Source organism: Manis javanica, chromosome 7, assembly GCF_040802235.1.
Source record: "Manis javanica isolate MJ-LG chromosome 7, MJ_LKY, whole genome shotgun sequence".
Taxonomy (NCBI): domain Eukaryota; kingdom Metazoa; phylum Chordata; class Mammalia; order Pholidota; family Manidae; genus Manis; species Manis javanica.
In genome coordinates this window covers 78,140,145-78,164,297 of record NC_133162.1, presented here as the reverse complement: position 1 = coordinate 78,164,297, position 24,153 = coordinate 78,140,145, and the positions used below count along the sequence as shown (strand labels likewise).

Below are 24,153 nucleotides of genomic sequence, written 5' to 3'. Positions count from 1 at the left end.
TGGCAGGAGGAGACCCTGTCTGGGCTCAGAGGAGCAAACTCACAGCATGTGAGACACTGTCTACTGGCTCCCGGGTCACCCCAGCAGCTGACGTGCTCCTGGCAGGCTACTGAGGTGACCACAGCACAGGTGCGTCAGGTTCTGCTGAAGGCAGAGTCGTCCCCTCAGCCCTCCTTTGCCGAGCTACTTTCCAGCTGGCAATCTATGCTGGCCAGTAAGATATAAGCCAAAGCCAGGCAGTCGGGTGGGACTTCCGGGTAAGCTTTGCCTTCCTCAGCTCATGGACCCCTCCATCCTTCACCATCCTTCTTATTCCTGACAAAGCTATAGCCATGGTGCCTGGCAGTCCAGCTCCTACTTTGAGACTATGAGGATGACAACATGTTAAGGATGGTGGCACAGAGAGGACAGAAAGTGCCTAGGCCGTGGAACATCTGTGAGCCTTGAACCTCCAGGACATCTTGTCATGAGAACCACATAAATCCATACATATTTAAGTCATCAATATTGGCTATTTCTTACTATCAGTCAAATGCATTTATAATTGAGGCAAAAGATTTTCTGATGACTCTCTGAGATTTCTTTTACCTGAAAGTAAGTGATTTCTACTGGAAGAAATGGTATTTCCTCCTATCAGTCCCCGCCCTCAACACACACTCAGAACTGCCTTGTTGTATGGTCCTGGAGCAGATCAAAGAACTGTATCAAGAATTTTTTGTCTTTAAATAAGTACTGTATAAACAAATGCAAGGTGTAAGAATACAAAAATCCCAAGCTTTGAAAATAACATATTTCAGTGGCACTCTACCTTGGTAATGTTACTTGAATGACTCATGGAATGTCCCAAAGTCTTCTCATTCTATAAGAAAACCAAACATCCGTTAATTATCCAGAAAACCAGACAAGTGATTAAAATATGCCAAGAACAAATAACTAATCATGACAATCCTACTGACAAATCATTCCCTCAACTAGAACTTGCTGAGCACAAACTACTACATTCTTGGGCAGATATCAGATACTAGAGAATTTGGCAAAGATGAATAAAACAACAGTCCCTGTCCTAAAGGAACTGGAAAAGAACAGAACAGGACTTGGAATTAACTGTAAAAATGAGAGGGTAGTAAATGATTTCTTAAGACACATCCAAGTACAGGTTCAGAGTGAGAACCTCGGAAGCAAGGTTCAGTTGTATGTGATGTAGTCCATGCTACGAGGAGCCATGTGGATGGTGAAGCAAGCAGGACAGATGACTCCCACCCAGGTCATCTGTCTGTCAAATGTTAGGACACTGCACAGCTCATATCTGTTCCCTCAGGCCTATTTCTCTTCCTGGATTAGAGAAATCTGAGAATCATGGAAGTCTCCTCCTTCTTACATACATCCCTCTACCTTCAGTCACAAAGTTTCATATCAAATTCTTCCTTTTTAATGTCTCTCAATCTCAAATCTCATTTTCATTTGTATTGTCAGTGGCTTATTTTACATTCTCTTAATTTCTCACTTGAATTCTTCAATAACTTACTACCTGGTCTCTCTGCTGTTAAATCAACCTCCCTGATAAAAAATTGTTATGGACAATTATGTTGCAGCCCCTTAAAATCCACATGTTGAAGTTCTAACCCCTGCCCAGTACTGAGAATGTGACTATATTTGGAAATAAAGTCTTTAAAGAGGTAATTTCATTAAAATGAAGTCATTACGGAGGGCCCTAATCCAATATGAATGGTGTCCTTATAAGAAGAGAAAATTAGAACACAGATACACACAGATAGAAGACCAGGGGAAGACACAGGGAGAAGATGGCTATCTAAAAGCCAAGGAAAGAGGCTGCAGAAGAAACCACATCAATTGACACTTTGATCTAAGACTTTTAGCCTCCAGAAGAGCAAGAAAATTAATTCCTGTTGTTTAGACAACCTGTGGTATTTTTGTGATGGCAGTCCTAGCAAATGAATGCAATAATCTTCCCATCAAAACTTCTTAAAAAAGTGAATGTTCCAAATGTAAGTGATTTTTAAAAATAAGAAAGTAACCTTCCCTGAATCTACTCATCTTTGCTCTAAATCCAAATGAGTAAAAAAACAAAACAAAACCAAAAAAACCTCACTGCAAACAGATGATATGAGGAATTTGTGTTTTTAACTTTATCTAGCCTAAATTCAGTTAACAGGTTTGCAATAGCCATAGGGAAAACCAGACAAGGTTGAGATACAATTAGCAGGTAAAGGCTTTGGACAGTCAAAAGTACAAAGGAATTGTGGATCATTTAAAAACTCCTTTGAGGAAGAGTTGTTTCCATTCCACCATGGCCCTCCTTAAAGAGAGCTAGCAATCGAGAAAGTTTCACTTTCCCTTTCTCCTCAACCCACAAATTACAAGACAGCCTTGACTTTTGTACATTTGGCTTTTGAAAACTCGGTACCCCTCAAATGCTGATTGTGGGTAAAATTGAAACATTTCCAGAATATCTCACCTGGTTTTAGTATATCTGCATATCAATAGGCATTCAGAGATGGAAAGAAGTATGGCTTTAGTGTATTTGCATCTTTCCTCAGGGGTGGAGAAGTTCATCTCCATATCAGTGGGTAATTACCTGGGCAACAGAGGGCTTATCTATACCTGAGAGGTGAGGGGGAGGGCTGGTGTGGTTGCTGCTTGAACAGAGAAGAAAGATGGCCTGGGACTGGAGTTTGTGAGCAATAAACGGATTTTAAACTTTATTTCTCCCTTTGACTGATTTTGGTTTTTAGAGGTATTTTGCCCCGGGATTTCCTTTACCCGGACTTACACTGATGAAGAAACACTTCATGATCTCCCAAGTGGCCTGCCAGCCAGCCCTTGTTTTGGCAATGTTGTCTCCTTTGTCTTTATAGCAATGCGTTCGTGTAATTTTTTTAACATTTTTATTATATTCTCTTCTTATAATTCTGAGTAGAAATAGAAGTTCAGATCTCTTAAGCGTAAAGTAATACAGACACTGCTATTAAGTGTTGAGCCGCAACAGAATGTTTCTTGGTCTTAAGCTAGTCAAACAGACAGTTATAAAGGAAAAGAACAAAATTATAAAGTATGTTCAAAGTGTTGGCAAAATGTCACCAAAGAGTGTTTCTAAAAGATCAGACTTAATTAGGAATTTCAATTACCTTACTCAGGATTTCACTCACTGAGAATGGAGAATGCCTCTGCAGAGAACAGGTGAATCTGTAACCACTCAAGTTACACTCATGAGTGAAAAACGTATTAGGGACAAACACAGGACACTGCTGTGAATCAAGGCTTAAAGGCTGGACTCACTGTTGGTACCCTCCTTTCTCAGAGGAAGCCCCATGAGCTGCCACACTAACACCACACACTTCCCTGGCTTGCTCTCATCCCATCTCTTTGGCAGCTCTTTTTGTCTATGATAAGCAGGAGAGCTCCTCAGAACGCACGCAGCTCCATGACCTTCTCATTGGTTGTCTCCCTCATTCCAATGCCTTCTTTGTGCATTTACTGCACTTGAATCATTTAGCGATCTTACTAAAATACAGATAGTGATTTCTTAGGTCTGAGGTGGATTGAGATTTGCATTTCCAATAAGCTCCCCAGGAGACTCCCTTGCTGCTGGGCCCCAGACCACACTTCAAGATGCAAGTTTCATTCCAAATCCTGGGCCAAAATAATTCATGACTTATGACTTTCTTTTTTCAGCATAACTGAATGTGACTCATGTTTTAAAAGCAAATCACAACTATTGTAAATGTACATTTCTGTGTAATGGATGCCAGTGAGCTCACAACTGACTTAATACAAATGAATCAATCAGGAAACAGGTTGATACATGTATTAGGAAAGACTGATACTGAGGGTGTGAGAAAGAAATGTTCTGTTAATGTAAGAAGTTACCAAATCTCAAAGATAAAAGAAAAGCTCTGTTGAAGAAAAAGGAACATTTCACAGCTTAATCAGTCTAGTCAGTGATGTTTTGCAAGTCCGTGCATGGCTACAATAGAATGTACCTTGAGGGTAGAACTGAGAAGTAGAGCCAGTAGAGACCAAACAGGCCCTGGAAAGTAGAAGCCAAGAATAATCAAGAGGACAATGAGATGAGATGTCTAAGCAAGTGTTTGGGATTCTGTGTAAGAGTCAAACAGTAAAACTTAATGTGGCAGTTTCCCTGAAACTTTGACCAGGACAGTTACTAAAACACAACAACAAATAACTATGTTTCACAGACTTTTCTGTCTACCCATTCCCCCAGCAGAACTCCAACTCTGCTCTTGAGCAGCAGTGGACCCAACTACAAGTTCTCACTTTCTCATACTCTGTGCAGTTCAGGTAAATATGTAAGGAAGTTCTCTCTGAATTGAGGTTGTAGGGGAAAACATTCTTCCCCTAGTACAGCCGTTGCTCCTTTCTCTAGCATTCCTCCTTCCCTTATCCACCCTGGAATACAGAGGTCATGCCAGGAGGTACAGCAGTCACCTTGGGATCATGAGAAGGGAAAGAAAGGTACACAATAGAAATCTCAAACTTTGTGGTCTTGATGTTGGGGTTCTTGTTTGTGGAGTCAAAGAATGAACTTAGCAAGCACCCAAGGTACGAGAGCGAGGGAGAGGCTTTTATTTAGAGATACAGTGAGAAGACAGAGCTCCTGGCTCATGCCAGGAGGGGACAAGAGAGCCCATGGTGGTGCACTGTCTAGGGGATTTATAGGTGGTTGAGAGACAAAGGGTTAGGGATGCAGACCTGCTAAATGGTCCCCAAATATTTATCTTTGAAGAGACACTAAGTTTCTTATCAGTCTTCTGGATTATTTTGCAGAGTTAACACAAGAAATTTACTACTCTGATTCTTTCCCAGAATAGCAGCTTCTTGGTTTGGGAGCACATTAATCAAGACTACCTGTCCTGCTCCCAAGGTGGGGTGGGTTATTGTCTGTTTGCTAAAGAGTAAGTTAAGAATCTTATTTCTTAACTTCCTGGGTGTTAAAAGGCAATCTTATCTTTAAGGTGGAATCCTTCCTTTCTGTTTCCACTATGTTGTTTGTGAGCCTGCATGCTATATTAATTGCCCAGATTATATATTACTTGATTAGGAGCTGGAGGAAGAAAAGCAGCATTTGGGTAAAGTTAAAGAAGATAAACTGGGCCTTTTTTAGCAGGCTAAAGTATATTTTACAATAGCCTCATTTAATTGACACAATGAAGACATGGGCTAAGCTGAGCTATTTTCTTATCTGGGGGATGTTTAAATAGGCCAAGTTACTCCTAGCTTTTTAGTCTTAACTAATCTCACTGAAGAATGCTTATATTCCTAGTTTGATATTTTACTTTAGAGAACTAATGTGACTCTGACTTTGCTTAATTGTTTAATACGGAGTTTTGGTAGGGGTCTTTTTCTGGAAGCCTTCACCCTTCTCTGACTACCTGCACGGTCCCTGTCTCAGTCTCAGGACTCCTTTACAATGTAAAATATTGAAGGCTCCTAAAACCTTTTGTTTATGTGGATTAATTATATCTATTGATATTTACCATATTAGAAATATAGAAAACTTTTAAAATATGAATCTCTTAATTCATCTAGAATTAATAAACTCAGTTAATATAAATAATATTTCTATGAAAAATAATGACTTTTCCAAACAAAAAATATCAGTGAGCAGAGAACCATGGTTTTATATTTTTGTAAATGTTGTTATTGTCTAATTAATTAGATGATAGCTGGATTTTCATATTGTAAAGGAGTGCAGAAAGCATTAAGAGTCAGGAAAAAGAACTAATAAAACTTAGCTAAACCTTAACAGCATACCATTCCGGAATAGTAAGAGATTCAATGTCTAAACTTAGAGAGAGGCCAGCCAAGGGCTATTTGAATCCTGGTTTACTAAATCCCCATGGTTTACAACCCTGATATCCACCCTGGCAGGGCCCTTGCTTATTTTTATACTGCTTCTCACTTTAGGTCCCTGTATCTTAAACTGGCTAATAGCCTTTGTTAGGGAAAGAGTGAGTGCTGTTCAGGTGCTAATGCTGAGACAGCAGTATCATTCACTCACACAGCAGGAAGAAACAAACATTCCATGATTGGAATGGTCAAAGGAAAGTGGGGAAATGTAGAATCTAAGCATTAGTAAGATTAGTAAATTAGCATAAGCATAGCCATCTTAGAAACCTAGAAACCATTTTCTGAGGGTGTGACTCAGGAAGAAGAAAAAAAAAAAAAAAACCTGGGCCTGGGTAAGGCCTTGAAAAACAAGTTAATCATGAGCACCGGGTGGTGGGCAGCTGTGACCCTTGGTCAGTTAACCTTGGTCAGTTAACCTTACATACCAAGCTTATCGTGCAGAACCTCCCTAACCATTGAGGAGTAGTCTTATCCTGCCCTTGCTTAACCCCAGGATGTATGTCTTGCAAGAATAATGTATAGTTGTGGAAAATTACTATGAGTTAAGTGCTTTGAAAATGCTATATAAACCCTTGGCTCTGAGTGCTTGGGGTCCTTGTTGAGACCCACTGCGTCGGGCTGACACTTGGACCCCAGCTAGCTGGCTGAATAAAGACTTTGCTTGAATTTACATCTCTATGCCTGTGTAGTTTGTTCTCTGGAGAAGCCTCGGAAGCCCGGACCCTAACAATATCTGCTTATACATTTAACCTCTTCTATTATTTGGATTGAAGTAAATGAAGAACTGAGTGAAAACCAGACAATTCAACAATACTGGCAGACTTTAAGACTTCATATCCAACAATGGACCAAACTAATGCAAAAACACAAAACACTAAACTTAGGCAATACAGCTAAAACAGTGCCTGGAGAGAGATTTGTACCTGTAAGTGCTGATAAAACAAAGAAGAATCTCAAATAAATTACTTCCACAATAAGAAAACTGGTAAGAAAAGAACAAACTATACTTAAAGCAAACAGAGGAAAAGACTACAGGGAATATTGATGAAATAAGGAATAGAAAACTGATAGAGAAAAATCAGCAAAACTAGAAGTTGGTTATTTGATAGCACCCCCCACACACAAAAAAAAATCAAGAAACCGTTATCTACCTTTACCAAGTAAAAAACATAAAAAATAAAATATAATTCAAATTACTAAAATTAGAAATAAAAGAGTATTCCTAACCTTATAGAATTATTCAATTCTCTATCAGACACAAAACACAAAGACAACCCAAGAATAGAAAACTACCAATATTTGTTATGAATACAGTCTTAAGAATTCTCAACAAAATACTAGCAAACCAAATCCAGTAGCAGATAAAAAGGATATACACTGTGACTGAGTAGAATATATACCAGAAATGCAAGGTTGGGCTAACAGCTGAAATTCACGGTAATACACAAGACGAATTTAAAAAGACGCAGAATAGAAACTGTGGCATCTTGCTGCATTAATGGACAGTGACTGTATTGGGATATGGGTGGGGAGTTGATAATATGGGTAAATGTAGTAACCATATTGTGTTTTAATGTGAAACCTTCATAAGAGTGTATATCAATCATACCTCAATAAAAAATATAAAAAAACACATTAAGAAAAGTTTCAACAGAAAAAAAAAGACACAGAATAAACATTTGACAAAACTTAATATGTTTGACAAAAATCCAACACCTTTTCTGATAAAAACATTCAGCAAACTAGGAATACAACTTCCTAAACCTGATAAAAGTACATCTAGAAAAAATCCACAGTTAACATCACACTTAATGATTAAACAATGAATGGTTTCACATAAGATTAACAACGAGATGTCTACTCTTGCAACTTCTACTTAATACTGTAGTGAGGATTCTAGGTACGGTAATTAGCCGAGAAAAAAAATTCAGCTTAGAAAGGAAGAAGTAAAACTATCCCTGCAGGAAGAAGTAAAACTTACACATAGAAAATCCTGAGGACAAGAACAACATACAAAAAAATCTATTTATTTCTATACACTCTAAGTGAACAATCCAAAAACAAAATTTAGAAAACTCACAGTATCATCAAAAAAGGTAAAATTCTTAGGAGTAACTTAAAATAAGTATAAAATTTATACTCAAACTACAAAGTAATTTTTAAAGAAATGAAAGACCTAAACAAATGGGAAAATATCCTTTGTTCATGAATCAGATGATTTAAAATTATTAGCATGGGAATACTTACCATTTGATCTATAGATTCAAGGGAATCTCTATCAACATCTCAGATGACACTGGAGCAACTAACAAGCTAATCCTAACATTCATTACACAGGACTCAGAAGAGCCAGAGTAATCTTGAAAAGGAAGAAGAAAACTATACTGATATCAAGACTTAGTAAAAGCTATAGTAATCAAAACAGAGTAATAATGGCATAAGAATAGTCCAATGAATGGAAAAGAACAGAAAGTCCAGAAATAAGCCCTTACATTTATGGCTAACTAATTTTCAATGAGAGTGTAAGACTAGACACTGGAAAAATAATAGTCTTTTCAACAAATGAGGCTGGGACATCTGGACATCTACATGCAAAAAAGTGAAGCTGGACCCCTTCCTCACACTACACACCAAAATTAACTCAAATGGATCACACATCAAAAATAAGAACTAAAACTATATAACTCTTAAAATATAATGTAGCCACAAAATCTTCCTGACCCTGAATTAAGCAAAGCCTTCTTAGACATGACACCAATACCACAGAGAAAAAAAAAATAGGTTAACTGGACTTGATGAAAATTTGTTAACTTTAGTGCTTTAAAGTACACCAACAAAAAATGAAGAGAATACCTATAAAATGGAAGGGAATATTTGCAAATTATATATCTAATAAGGGACTTACATTTAGACTATATAAAAAGTACTTATAATAATAAATATAACAAGTATAAAATGAGCAAAGGATCTAAACAGACATTACTCTCAAGAAAATACAGAAATGGTCAATGAACACATGCAAATAATACAGAACTTCCTCAACTTGATAAGGAGCACATACAAATAACTACAGGTAACATATCTAATGATAAAAGACTGAATGCTCCCTCCCTAATATTAAGAACAAGGCAATGACATTGGTTTCACCATTTAAAAAAATTTTTAATTAGGGTAAAATTCTTGTAACATAAAATTTACCATCTTAACAAATTCTTTTAATTTTGTAATCATTAGTTTACATTTACATGAAGAACATTATGTTTACTAGGCTCCCCCTTCACCAAGCCCCCCCTCCCCCACTCCATTACAGTGACTGTCCATCAGCATAAGATGATGTAGTATCTATACTTGTCTTCTCTGTGTTGCACAGCCCTCCCCATGCACCCCCCAACACATTATGCATGCTAATCGTAAGGTCCCCTTCCTTTTTCCCGGCCCTAACCCTTCTTCTCCCACCCATCCTCCCTAGTCCCTTTCCCTTTAGTAACTGTTAGTCCATTCTTGGGTTCTGTGATTCTGCTGCTGTTCTGTTCCTTCAGTTTTTCTTTGTTCTTATACTCCACATATGAGTGAAATCATTTGATACTTGTCTTTCTCCACCTGGCTTATTTCACTGAGCATAATACCCTCTAGCTCCATCCATGTTGTTGCAAATGGTAGGATTTGCTTTCTTCTTATGGCTGAATAATATTCCATTGTGCATATGTACCACGTCTTCTTTATCCATTCATCTATTGATGGACATTCAGGTTGCTTCCATTTCTTGGCTACTGTAAATAGTGCTGCAATTAACGTAGGGGTGCATCTGTCTTTTTCAAACTGGGCTGCTGCATTCTTAGGGTAAATTCCTGGGTGAAATAGTATGTGTATTTTGAGCTTTTTGAGGAACCTCCATACTGCTTTCCACAATGGTTGAACTAATTTACATTCCCACCAGCAGTGTACGAGGGTTCCCCTTACTCCACAACCTTGGCAACATTTGTTGTTGTTTGTCTTTTGGATGGCGGCAATCCTTACTGGGGTAAGGTGATATCTCATTGTGGTTTTAATTTGCATTTCTCTGATGACTAGCGATGTGCAGCATCTTCTCATGTGTCTGTTGGCCATCTGAATTTCTTCTTTGGAGAACTGTCTGTTCAGCTCCTCTGCCCATTCTTTAATTGGATTATTTGCTTTTGGTTTGTTGAGGTGCATGAGCTCTTTATATATTTTGGATGTCAACCCTTTATTGGATCTGTCATTTATGAATATATTCTCCCATACTGTAGGGTACCTTTTTGTTCTATTTATGGCGTCCTTTGCTGTACAGAAGCTTTTCAGCTTGATGTAGTCCCACTTGTTCATTTTTGCGTTTGTTTCCCTTGCCCGGGGAGATATGTTCATGAAAAAGTCATTCATGTTTATGTCCAAGAGAGTATGCCTATGATTTTTTCTAAGAGTTTTATGGTTTCATGACTTACACTCAGGTTTTTTATCCATTTTAAATTTACTTTTGTGTATGGGGTTACACAATGATCCAGTTTCATTCTCTTACATGTAGTTGTCCTGTTCTGCCAACACCAACTGTTGAAGAGGCTGTCATTTCCCCATTGTATGTCCATGGCGCCTTTATCATATATTAATTGACCATATATGTTTAGGTTAATATCTAGAGTCTCTGTTCTGTTCCACTGGTCTGTGGGTCTGTTCTTGTGCCAGTACCAAATTATATTGTCTTGATTACTGTGGCTTTGTAGTAGAGCTTGAAGTTGGGGTACAAGATCTACCTCCCCAACTTTATTCTTCCTTCTCAGGATTGCTTTGGCTATTCAGGGTCTTTGCTGGTTCCATATGAATTTTTGAACTATTTGTTCCAGTTTGTTGAAGAATGCTGTTGGTAATTTGATATGGACTGCATTGAATCTGTAGATTGCTTTGGGCAGGATAGCCTTTTTGATGATATTAATTCTTCCTAGCCAAGAACATGGGATGAGTTTCCATTTGTTACTGTCCTCTTTAATTTCTCTTAAGAGTGTCTTGTAGTTTTCAGGGTATAGGTCTTTCACTTCCTTGATTAGGTTTATTCCTAGTATTTTATTCTTTTTGATGCTATTGTGAATGGAATTGTTTTCCTGATTTCTCTTTCTATTAGTTCATTGTTAGTGTATAGGAAAGCTACAGATTTCTGTGTGTTAATTTTGTATCCTGCAACTTTGCTGAATTCCGATATATTAGTTCTAGTATTTTTGGAGTGGAACCTTTAGGGTTTTTTATGTACAATATTATGTCATCTGCAAATAGTGACAGTTTGACTTCTTCTTTACCGATCTGGATTCCTTGTACTTCTTTGCTTTGTCTAGGATCACCTCTTTGCCGTGGCTAGGACCTCCAGTCCTATGTTGAATAACCGCGGGGAGAGTGGGCATCCCTGTCTTGTTCCCAATGTTAGGTGAAAAGCTTTCAGCTTCTCACTGTTCAGTATGATGTTAGCTGTGGGTGTGTCATATATGGCCTTTATTATGTTGAGGTGCGTGCCCTCTATACCCATTTTGCTGAGAGTTTTTATCATGAATGGATGTTGAATTTTGTCGAATGCATTTTCAGCATCTATGGAGATGATCATGTGGTTTTTGACTTTCTTTTTGTTTTTGTGGTGGATGATGTTGATGGATTTTCGAATGTTGTACCATCCTTGCATCCCTGGGATGAATCCCACTTGGTCATGGTGTATGATCCTCTAGATGTATTTTTGAATTCAGTTTGCTAATATTTTGTTGAGTATTTTTGCATCTACGTTCAGCAGGGATATTGGTCTGTAATTTTCTTTTGTGGTGGGGTCTTTGCCTGGTTTTGGTATTAGGGTGATGTTGGCTTCATTGGATGAGTTTGGGAGTATTCCTTCCTCGTCTATTTTTTGGAAAACTTTAAGGAGAATGTGTATTATGTCTTCTCGGTATGTCTCATAAAATTCCGTGGTATGTTCATCTGGCCTGGGAGTTTTGCTCTTGGGTAGTTTTTTGATTACTGCTTCACTTTCGTTGCTGGTAATTGGTCTGTTTAGATTTTCTGTTTCTTCCTTGGTCAGTCTTGGAAGGTTATATTTTTCTAGGAAATTGTCCATTTCTTCTAGGTTTTCCAACTTGTTAACATATAGGTTTTCACAGTATTCCCTAACAATTCTTTGTATTTCTGTGGGGTCCTTTATGATTTTTCCTTTCTTGTTTCTGATTCTGTTGATGTATGTTGAATCTCTTTTTCTCTTAATATGTCTGGCTAGAGGCTTATCTATTTTGTTTATTTTCTCAAAGAACCAGCTCTTGGTTTCATTGATATTTTCTATTTTTTCTTCTCAATTTTATTTATTCCTTCTCTAATGTTTATTATATCACTCCTTCAGTTAACTTTAGGCCTCATTTGTTCTTCTTTTTCCAATTTCGGTAATTGTGACTTCAGACTATTCATTTGGATTGTTCTTCCTTCTTTCATTATGCCTGGATTGCTGCTATATACTTTCCACTTAAAACTGCTTTCACTGCATCCCACAGAAGTTGGGGCTTTGTGTTGTTGTTGTCATTTGTTTCCAGATATTGCTTGATCTCTATTTTAATTTGTTCATTGATCCATTGGTTATTTAGGAGCATGTTGTTAAGCCTCCATGTGTTTGTGAGCCTTTTTGCTTTCTTTGTACAATTTACTTCTAGTTTTATACCTTCGTGGTCTGAGAAGTTGGTTGGTAGAATTTCAATCTTTCTGTATTTACTGAGGCTCATTTTGTGGCCTAATATGGTGGTCTATACTGGAGAATGTTCCATGTGGACTTGAGAAGAATGTGTATCCTGTTGCTTTTGGGTATAGAGTTCTACAGATGTCTATTAGGTCCATCAGTTCTAGTGTGTTGTTGAGTGCCTTTGTGTCTGTACTTATTTTCTATCTTGTGGATCTGTCCTTTGGAGTGACTGGTGTGTTGAAGTCTCCTAAAATCAATGCATTGCATTCTGTTTCCTCCTTTAGTTCTCTTAGTATTTGTTTCACATATGCTGGTGCTCCTATGTTGGGTGCATATGTATTTATAACAGTTATAACCTCTTGTGGGACTGACACCTTTATCATTATGTAATGTCCTCCTTTATCTCTTGTTACTTTCTTTGTTTTGAAGTCTATTTTGTCTGATACTAGTATTACAGCACCTGCTTTTTTCTCCCTGTTGTTTGCATGAAATATCTTTTTCCATCCCTTGACTTTTAATCTCTGCATGTCTTTGCGTTTGAGGTGAGTCTCTTGTAAGCAGCATATAGATGGGTCTTGCTTTTTTATCCATTCTATTACTCTCTGTCTTTTGATTGGTGCATTCATTCCATTTACATTTAGGGTGATTATTGAAAGATATGTACTTATTGCCATTGCAGGCTTTAGATTCATATTTACCAATGGTTCAAGGTTAGCTTCTTTAGTATCTTACTGCCTAACTTAAGTTGCTTATTGAGCTATTATAAACACTGTCTGGTGATTGTGTTTCTTTCTTTCTCTCCCTTCTTATTCCTCCTCCTCCATTCTTTGTATGTTGGGTGTTTTATTCTGTGTTCTTTTGTGTTTCCTTTAAATGCTTTTGTGGGTAGTTGGTTTTATTTTTTGCCTTTAGTTAGTATTTGGTTGGTCTACTTTCTTTGCTGTGATTTTATTTTCTCTGGTGACATCTATTTAGTCTTAGAAGTGCTCCCATCTAGAGCAGTCCCTCTAAAACACCCTGTAGAGGTTTGTTTGTTTGGGAGGCAAATTCCCTCAACTTTTGCTTGTCTGGGAATTGTTTAATCCCTCCTTCATATTTAAATGATAGTCGTGCTGGAGACAGTATTCTTGGTTCAAGGCCCTTCTGTTTCATTGCATTAAATATATCATGCCATTCTCTTCTGGCCTGTAAAGTTTCTGTTGAGAAGTCTGATGATAGCCTGATGGGTTTTCCTTTGTAGGCGACCTTTTCCCTCTCTCTAGCTGCCTTTAAAATTCTGTCCTTGTCCTTGATCTTTGCCATTTTAATTATGTGTGTTGGTGTTGTCCTCTTTGGGTCCCTTATGTTGGGATTTCTGTGTACTTCCGTGGTCTCGGCCATTATTTCCTCCCCCAGTTTGGGGAAGTTTTCAGCAATTATTTCTTCAAAGACACTTTCGATCCCTTTTCTTCTTCTGGTACCCCTATAATGCGGATATTGTTCCTTTTGGATTGGTCACACAGTTCTCTTAATATTGTTTCATTCCTGGAGATCCTTTTATCTCTCTCTGTGTCAGCTTCTATGTGTTCCTTTTCTCTGGTTTCTATTCTATCAATGGCCTCTTGTGTCTCATCTATTCTGCTTATAAATCCTTCCATAGATTGTTTTACTTTTGTAGTTTCTCCCCATACTTTGTCCATTAGCTCTTGTATTTTTCTCTGCAGCTCCATCAGCATGGTTATGACCTTTATTTTGAATTCTTTTTCAGGAAGATTGGTTAGGTCTATCTCTCCAAGCTCCTTCTCAGAGGTTGTCTCTGTTATTTTGGTCAGGATCAAATTCTTCTGCCTTTTCATGGCAATAGAGGTAGTTGTGGGGAGCTGGCGTGTGTGTCGGCTGGGAGAACATCCCTTCTTGCTAGTTTGTGGCCTTCCTCTCCTGGGAGAACGGCGACCCCTAGTGGCTTGTGCTGGGCAGCTGTGCGCAGACGGGGTCTCTGATTCTTGCCCGGATACTGTGAAAGAAGCTCTGCCATGCTGCTGTGAGCATGGCCAGCCTCAGGCTGCTGCTCCACTATGGTGGTGCCGTGCTGGAGGGGAAACAGGTGGGAGGCAGTTTTTATCGCCATGAGGGGCCTCTGAGCTGCACTGCCACCCAGGGGCTTAGGGCACCCGGAGTTCACCGTGATTCCCAGTTGCTGGGCTAAGTGTCCCTGGATACTTCCATCCAGCTGTGGGGTCCCTTTCCCTTTAAGACTTTCAAAAAGGACTTGCTTTTCTTTGTCCCAGTGGCGCTGGCTGCAGGGACCTACTCGCAGGTTTTACTGTCCCCTTTCCATAGTATCCTGCACCCCATGCATTGTGTGGCTGTGCTCCTGGTGCAGATGGCTAGGGCTGGATATTTAGTAGTCCTGGGCTCCCTCTCCCTCCCAGCTCCGACTCCTCTCCTCCTGCCGGGAGCTGGGGTGAGGGGCACTTGGGTGTCACCAGACCGTGGCTTGTATCTTACCCCCTTCATGAGGGACTGGGTTCTCACAGGTGTAGATGTAGCCTGGATGTTGTTCTGTATCTTCTGGTCTGTCTTTTAGGGATAGTTGTATTTGTTGTATTTTCAAAAATATATATGGTTTTGGGAGGAGATTTCCGCTGCTCTACTCATGCCGCCATCTTGGCTGCTCCTTCCATCTTGGCAATTTTTCAGTATATAATTCGGTATTAAGTATATTCATGCTGTCATGCAACCAATCTCCAGAAATTTTTCATCTTGCAAAAATTGAAACCTGTACAGATCAACAAACCCTATTTTCCTGTCTCTCCAATGCCTAGCAACCACCATTCTACCTTCTATGAATTTGACTACCGTGGATACATGACACAAGTGGAATAATACAATATTTGTCTTTCTGTGACTGGCTTATTTCACTTCCATGTCCATGTTGTAGTATGTGTCAGAATTCATTCCTTTTAAAAGGCTAAGTAAAATTCCATTATATGTAATATACAATATTTTGTTTATTCATTCATCCATAAATGGTCAACTATGCTGCTTCCACCTTTCGCCTATCGTAAATAATGTTGTTATGAATATAGGTGTCCAAATATCTTTCAGACCCTGCTTTCAATTCTTTTGGATATTTACCCAAAAATGGAGTTACTAGATCAAATAGTAATTTCCTCTTTAATTTTTTGAGGAACCATCCTGTTTTCCACAGCACCTGCACCATTTTACACTCCCAGCAACAGTGCACAGGATTCCAATTTCTCCACATCCTAAGACTTTTTTTTTAAATTGCTGTCCTGATGTATATGAAGTGGTATTTCATTGTGGCTTTTGATTTGAAGTTCCCTAATGATTAGTGATGTTGGATTTCTTTTCATATGCTTGTTGGCCATTTATGTATCTTCTTCGGAGAAATGTCAATTCAAGTCCTTTGCCCGTTTTAATTAGGCATTTGTTTGCTGTTGAGGTGTAGGAGTTCTATATATAGTCTGAATATTAACCTCTTACCAGATCTCTGGTTTGCAAATGTTTTCTGCCATTCCACAGGTTGCCTTTTCACTCTGCTGATTGGGTCCTTCATCCAACCAATGCAAATTCAATGTATAAAGCTCTTCCTCCTATGTTTTCTTCTTAGAATTTTATAGTTTATGTTTAGGTAAGCCTTTGATGAATTTTGAATTAAATTTGTATACTGTGTAAGGGTCCTACTTCATTCTTTTGATGTGGATATCCAGTTTTTGCAACATTTGTTGAAAAGACTGCCCTTTCCCTATTGAACTGTTTTGACATTCTTGTCAAAAATCATTTGACCATATATGTGATAGTTTATTTCTGGGCTCTTTATTCTATTCCATTGGTCTAAAGGTCTGTCTTTGTGCCATCATTTAAATTACTGTAGCTTGTAACAAGTTCTGAAATTAGAAGTGTGAGACTTCCAAGTTTGTCATTTTATAAATATTGTTTTGGCTATTCTGGGTCCCTTGAAATTCTATATGAATTTTAGGATGAATTTTCTGGGTATTACTAACCTCTTCACAACATTAAGTTTTCCAATCCATGAACACAACAGATGTCTTTACATTTATCTACATCTTCTTTAATTTCTTTCAGCAGTGTTTTTTGTTTTTTTTTCCCCCACGCAAGAGATTTTATTATCTGAAAGAGAAAATGGCTGCTGCCAGAGAGAGGGAGCAGCAGCTCATGGGCAAGGAAGTGTGTTTTTAAGGAGTAAGGGTAGGGTGTGTTCTGTGTTGGTGATTGGATCTCAAGGGTTGGGCAACCATCTGGTCGGTGGTGATTGGATATTAAGGGGTGGGGGTCTTAGTGTGCCAGAATTTGACTTCATTCCCATCTTTTTCTTTTCATTGGGCCTCTGGGGAACTGGGCATAGAATCTCATTCTCTAGCTACTTCCTGCTGGAAGGGGGCACAGATTCTGGGGTTAGCCAGGTCATTGCTGTAGAGTTGGGGAAGGGTGGCATCTTGAGATGATTCATGATGTCATCTAGCTGGTTTTGTTATTCTTCATGAGAAGACCTTGATAGCCCTGGAGGAGTAACAAATAGAAGGCCGGTATTGGGCGAGAAGATGAGTGACCAGGGAAATGGATGGTGAGCCAGTGGAGGAGGATCAGGCAGTGAGGGTTCCCTAAGCAGCTCAGATTCCTGGAGGAAGAGCAAAGTCAATGGGAGAACCTCATTCGAAGTCACAGCACGAATGAAAGGGTTATCTCGCTGTGACCCTCCTTACCCCAGAACGACTCAGGAGACATGGGCCCATGCAAAAGATTTTATTTTCTGAAAGAGAAAATGGCTGCCCCCAGATAGAGGGAGCCTCAGCAGTGTTTTATATTTTTCACAGTACATGTCTTTTCTCTCTTTGGTTAAGTTTATTCCAAAGTTTTATTCTTTTTTATGCTATTATAATGAGATTGTCTTAATTTCCTTTGTGGATTGTTCATTGTGTAAGTGTGTAGAAATACAACTGATTGTTGTCTACTGACTTTGTATCCTAAAATTTTACTGAATTCATTTATTAGTTTGAAGAGTTTGGGCTTTTTATTTTTTTTTGATAGAATTTTACAGTTTCTGCATATAAAATCATGTCATCTGTGAATGGAGATACTTTTATTTCTTTCCAGTGTCAATGCCTTCTATTTCTTTTTCTCCCTCACTGCTGAGGAGGAGCAGCAAATGCAAGCATCCTTGTTTTGTTCTTGATCCTAGGGGAAAAGCTTTTTTAGTCTTTCACCAATTGCTCTGATGTTAACTACAGGTTTTTCATATATGGCATTTATTAGGCAGGTAGTTTCCCTGTATTCCTAATCTGCTCAATGTTTTTCACCATTTGTAATGTTCATAGTGTTGAAAGTTTTAGCCAGCATGATAAGGAAAATAAAAGAACTAAATGACACACTTTTATTTCAAAATATCAGAATGTAAGAAATAAAACTGTTGAGTGATTAAAAATGGCGGTGTGAGAGGTGAGACAGAGGCTTCCTCCTAAAACCACATATAATATAAATATATAATTAATACAACTAATCCTGAAAGAGCAACAGGTAAGAGGACTGCACCAGACTTCATACACCTGGAGAAAAGAGCAGATCTCACCAAACAGGGTAATGTATCAAAGCTGTGGCACAGCAGGACCCAAGCCCTTCCCCCACCCCAGCTCAAGGCAGGAGAAAGAGAAATGGAGAGGGAGCGGAGGCCTGGGACTCCTGAATACCTACCTCCAGAGATCTGCTCTGGGAGCACAAAACTACATTTCATGGGCTTGCATGGTACTCCTGTGATTAGGGGGTTGGAAAGCTAAGACAGGCAGAATTCTGGAGACACTGAGATTCCAGTCACTTGGGGAAAGCAGGGATCCATATCCAGCTGCTCTAGGACAAAAGAAAGGCAGGCAGTCTGAGAGAAATCCTAACAAGGAAGACCTTAGCAAGAGGGCAAGGATTACACAGAGCTTACTGCTCAGGAGAAAGGGCACGTAGACAAAATTGTACAGGGGCACTCTGCCCAGCAGGTTGGGAGCTTTTACAATCTTAAGGTGCTTCAGCTCCCAGGCTGGCTACACAGCTGCAAGGACCCCTCCGTGATATGCAGCCTACTACACCTTTCTCCTGGCCAGCCCTACCAGGCTCTCAAAGCGGCAAACCTATCCTGGTGTTAGGCCAGCCAGAGGGAAGATCTGTCTGCAACAACTACAAATGCAAAGCATAGAGTCTTATACCTGTGTGCTCAGCCCACTAGTTCAGGCAGTGGAGACAGGCATAGCAGTTGGGAAACAGGAAACAGCTCTTTCCTAACCTAACCCCACGCACCAATACCACTCCCCTGTGACCCCCAACATTCCTTCACAGGCTGAGCAGCTCCAGAGAGTAGGGATTCTGGGCACTAGAGGGCACCACACACAAATATGAAACACCAAAGGAACCTGATTCAAAGTAAAATTATTAATACAACTCCTGAGAAAGATTTAAATGACATCGACCTCATGAATCTTCCTGAAAGGGAGTTCAAAATAATAATCATTAATACACTCATGGAGGTATGGAAAGATATTCAAGAACTCAGAAATGAATACCAGTCGGAGATCCAATCATTGAAGAAAGAGCACAGTGGAGGGTAGTAAAAGCACATTAGATATGGTGGAGGAGATGATAAATGAAATAGCAACAAGACAAAAGGAATACAAAGAGGCTGAGGCACAGAGAGAAAAGAGGATCTCTAAGAATGAAAGAATCTTGAGAAACGGTGTGACCAATCCAAACAGAACAATATTTGCATTATAGGGGTACCAGAAGAAGAAGAGAGAGAAAAAGGGCTAAAAAGTGTCTTTGAAGAGGCAATTGCTGAAATCTTCCCCAGTCTGGGGAAGGAGATAGTCTCTCAGGCCATAGAGATGCACAGACCTCCCAACACAAGGGAACAAATGAAGACAGCAACAAGACATACAGTAACTAAATGGCAAAGCGCAAGGGTAAGGACAGATTATTAAAAGCAGAGAGAGAAATAAGATCACATACTAAGGAAAGCCCATGAGGCTAACATCAGACTTCTCAGCAGAAAATTAATAGGCCAGAAGGGAGTGGCATGATGTATTTAATGCAATGAAACAGAAGGGCCTTGAACCAAGATTACTTTATCAAGCAAGATTATCATTTAAATTTAAGGAGGGATTAAACAATTTCCAGAGAAACAAAAGCTGGGAGAATTTACCTCCCACAAACCATCTCTGCAGTGTATTTTGGAGGGACTGCTACAGATGGAAGTGTTCCTAAGGTTTAACAGCTATCACCAGAGGTAATAAAACCATAATAAATAAAGTAGAACAGCAAATTATGATGGAAATGCAAAATTAAATTAACTATCCCCAAACTCAATCAGGAGACCGACAAAGAGTACACAATGTGATACCTAATATATAAAGAATGGAGGAGAAAGAAAAAGGAGAAGAAAAAAAGAGAACCTTTAGATTGTGTTTGTAATAGCTAGTAAGCGAGATAACTTACACTCTTAAATAGTAAGGAAGTTAACCTTCAACCTTTGCTAACCATGAATCTAAAGCCTGCAATGGCAATAAGTACATACCTATCGATAATCACCCTAAATGTAAATGGGATGAACGCACCAAACAAAAGACATAGAGTCACTGTATGGATAAAAAAAACAAGACCCATCTATATACTGCCTACAAGAGACTGACTGTAAACCCAAAGACATACACACACAAAAGTGAAGGGATGGAAAAAGATATTTCATGCAATAATAGGGAGAAAAAAGCAGCAGTTGCAGTACTTGTAGCAGACAAAATAGACTTGAAAACAAAGAAAGTCACAAGGGACAAAGAAGGACATTACATAATGATAAAGAGGTCACTCCAACAAGAAGATATAACCGTTATAAATATACATGCACCCAACACAGGAGCACCTACATATATGAAACAAATATTAACAGAATTAAAAGGGGAAATAGAATGCAATGCATACTCATTCTAGCAGACTTCAGACTTCAACACTCCAATAACTCCAAAGGATAGATCAATCAGACAGAAAATCAGTGAGGACACAGAGGCACTGAACAACACATTAGAACAGATGGACCTAACAGACATCTACAGAACTCGACATTCAAAAGCAGCAGAAAACACATTCTTCTCAAGTGCACATGAAATATTTTCAAGAATACATCATATACTAGCCCTCAAAAAGAGCCTCAGTAAATTCAAAAAGATTGAAATTGTACCAACCAGTTTCTCAGACCACAAAGTTATGAAACTAGAAATAAATTATGCAAAGAAAATGAAAAATCCCACAAACACATGAAGGCTTCACAACATGCTCCTAAATAATCAATGGATCAATGACCAAATAAATACAGATATCAAGCAATATATGGAGACAAATGAAAACAATAATTCAACACCACAATATCTGTGGGATGCAGCGAAGGCCGTGCTAAAAGGAAAGTATACTGCAATACAGGCCTACCTCAGGAAAGAAGAACAATCCCATATGAACACTCTAAACTCACAATAAACGAAACTAGAAAAAGAAGAGCAAATGAGGCCCAAAGTCAGCAGAAGGAGGGACATAATAAAGATTAGAGCATAAATAAATAAAATCGAGAAGAATCAAACAATAGAAAGAATCAATGAAAGCAAGAGTGGGTTCTTCAAGAGAATAAACAAAATACATAAACCCGTAGCCAGACTTATCAAGAAAAAAAGAGAGTCTACACACATAAACAGAATCAGAAATGAGAAAGGAAAAATCACTATGGACACTACAGAAATACAAAGATTTATTAGAGAATACTATGAAAAATTGTATGGTAACAAACCGGATAACCTAAAAGAAATGGGCAACTTTCTAGAAAAATACAACCTTTCAAGGCTGACATAGAAAGAAACAGAAAATCTGAACAGACCAATTACCAGCAACAAAACTGAATTGGTAATCAAAAAACTACCTAAGAAAAAAACTCCTGGACCAGATGGCTTCACCGCTGGATTTTATCAAACATTTAGTGAAGACCCAATACTCATCCTCCTCAATATTTTCCAAAGAGAGGAGAAGAGGGAATACTTCCAGACTCATTCTATAAGGCCAGCACCACTCTAATACCAAAACCAGGCAGAGACCACAAAAAAAGAAAATTACAGACCAGTATCCCTGATGAACAGAGATGCAAAAATACTCAACAGGAGGACCCAAGATGGCAGCGTGAGTAGTTCAGCAGAAATCTCCTCCCAAAAACATATATTTTTGAAAATACAATAAATACAATTATTCCTAATAAAGAGACCAGTGGATACAGTACAACAGCCAGGCTACATCTACATCTGGGAGAACTCAGCATCACACGAAGGGGGTAAGATACAAGCCGCGGTCCAGTGGGACTGGAGCACCCCCCACCACCCCAGCTCCCTGGCGGGAAGAAAGTAGTCGGAGTGGGGAGGGAGTGAAAGCCCAGGACTGCTAAACAACCAGCTCTAGTAATCCATACCAGGAGCACAGACACATGGTGCATGGTGTGCTGGATATTAGAGAAATGGAAGGGCAAAATCTGCAAGTGGGTCCCCGCAACCGGCTCCCCTGGAACAAAAGAAAAGCGAGTGCTTTTAAAAGCCTTAAAAGGACAGGGACCTCACAGCTGGATGGAATTGTCCTGGCACACTCAGCCGAACAGCTGGGAATCCTGGGGAAGTACAGGAGACCTAACCCACTAGGTGGCAGTGCAGGTCTGAACCCCCTCACAGCAATAAGCAGCCAGGCAGTCATTCCCCCGGCTGGTGCAGACCCTGACACACAGGCCCCCGTAGCGTGCGAGCCGGCAGCAGCAGCCACGGCGGCTGAGCAAGCAGCCTGGGAGAGGCCCAGGTGAGCTGGTAGTGGCAGCCGAGCAAGCAGCCTGCACGAGCCAGCAGTGGCCGAGCGAGGGGCTTGGGAGCAGCACATGCGAGCCTGCGGCAGCCAAATAAGGAGCCCAGGTGCGGCCTGTGAGAGTCCGCGGCAGCGGCCGAGCAACCGGCCCGGGAGCAGCCTGCACTAGCCTATGATGGTGGCAGCTAAGCAGCCCAGGAGCAACCGTGCCCCCAACAGCCACACAGCAACTCCTCCTAGAGCAGAGCTGCCCAGGCCAGGCCCAAGGGCCACCCCAGCATGCAGCTGTGTGGCTGAGGTTCCACTCTCACTGGAGAGCACACACAGCATTCCTGCCACTCCCCGCAGGGCTCTGCCCTACCCTGACGGAGGCCCCACCCACAGCACATTAGGGGATTAATCTGGAGGATGCTCCAGGGGTGTGGGTAACTGAGACAGGCAGAAGGGAAGGAAAAGGAGACCAAAAAGACGGGAAGGAATTTGTTTTCCCAGCTGACACATGCCCTACATGCCTACAGCGCTACCTCTAGCACCATGAAAAGGCAGAAGACTTTGGTCCAGTCCAAAATTACCCAGACAACCACCGAGAGAGAGCCAGGGGACATAGATTTAACCAATCTCCCTGAAAAAGAATTCAATATAAAGATTATAACCAAGCTGATGGATCTGCAGAGAAACATGTAAGAGTTGAAGGATAAACTTGGGAGGGATAATGCAGAAATAAAACAGTATCTGGAAGGACTTAAAAGCAGAATGGATGAGGGGCAAGAGGCCATTAATGGGACAGAAATCAGAGAACAGGAACACAGAGAAGCTGATGCAGAGAGAGACAAAGGGATCTCCAGGAATGAAAGAATATTAAGAGAACTGTGTGACCAATCCAAACAAAACAATATTCACAGTATAGGGGTACCAGAAGAAGAAGAAGGAGTGAGAAAAAGGGAAAGTTTATTTGAAGAAATAAATGTTGAAAACTTGGGGAGGAAATAGTCTCTCAGACCATGGAGGCCCACAGAAATACGAACACAATGGACCCAAGGAGGACAACACAAAGACACATACTAATTAAAATGGCAAAGATCAAAGACAAGGGAAGACTATTAAGGGTAGCCAGAGAGACAAAAAAGGTCACCTACAAAGGAAAATCAATCAGGCTATCATCAGAATTCTCAACAGAAACCTTACAGGCCAGAAGAGAATGTCATGATATATTCAATGCAATGAAACAGAAGGGCCTTGAACCAGGAATATCCAGCATGATTATCATTTAAATATGAAGGAGGGATTAAACAATTCCCAGAAAGCAAAAGTTGAGGGAATTTGCCTCCCACAAACCACCTCAACAGGGTATTTTAGAGGGACTGCTCTAGATGGAAGCACTCCTAAGGCTAAATAGATATTACCAGATAAAATAAAACCATAGCAAAGAAAGCAGACCAACCAAATACTAACTAAAGACAAAAAAAAAAAATCAACTACCCACAAAAACAGTCAAAGGAAACACAAAAGAACACAGTAAAAAACACCTAACATATAAAGAATGGAGGAGGTGGAATAAGGGAGAGAAATAAACAATCATCAGACTGTGTTTATAATACCTTAATAAGTGAGGTAAGTTAGACAGTTAGATAGTAAAGAAGCTAACCTTGAATCTTTAGTAACCACGAATCTAAAGCCTGCAATGGCAA

At 39.6% G+C, this 24,153-nt stretch overlaps 1 protein-coding gene across 5 annotated transcripts in view; it reads right to left on the bottom strand.

Annotated features, from left to right (window-relative positions):
* MARCHF8 (membrane associated ring-CH-type finger 8) overlaps positions 1 to 24,153 on the bottom strand; it is a 190,355-nt gene that overhangs the window by 31,361 nt on the left and 134,841 nt on the right. For all 5 annotated transcript variants that reach the window (XM_036999338.2, XM_036999335.2, XM_036999337.2 and 2 more), the window contains one exon: positions 809 to 859. In XM_036999338.2, coding sequence (XP_036855233.1) covers positions 809 to 859 — 51 coding nt within the window. The remainder of the gene's footprint in view (positions 1 to 808; positions 860 to 24,153) is intronic.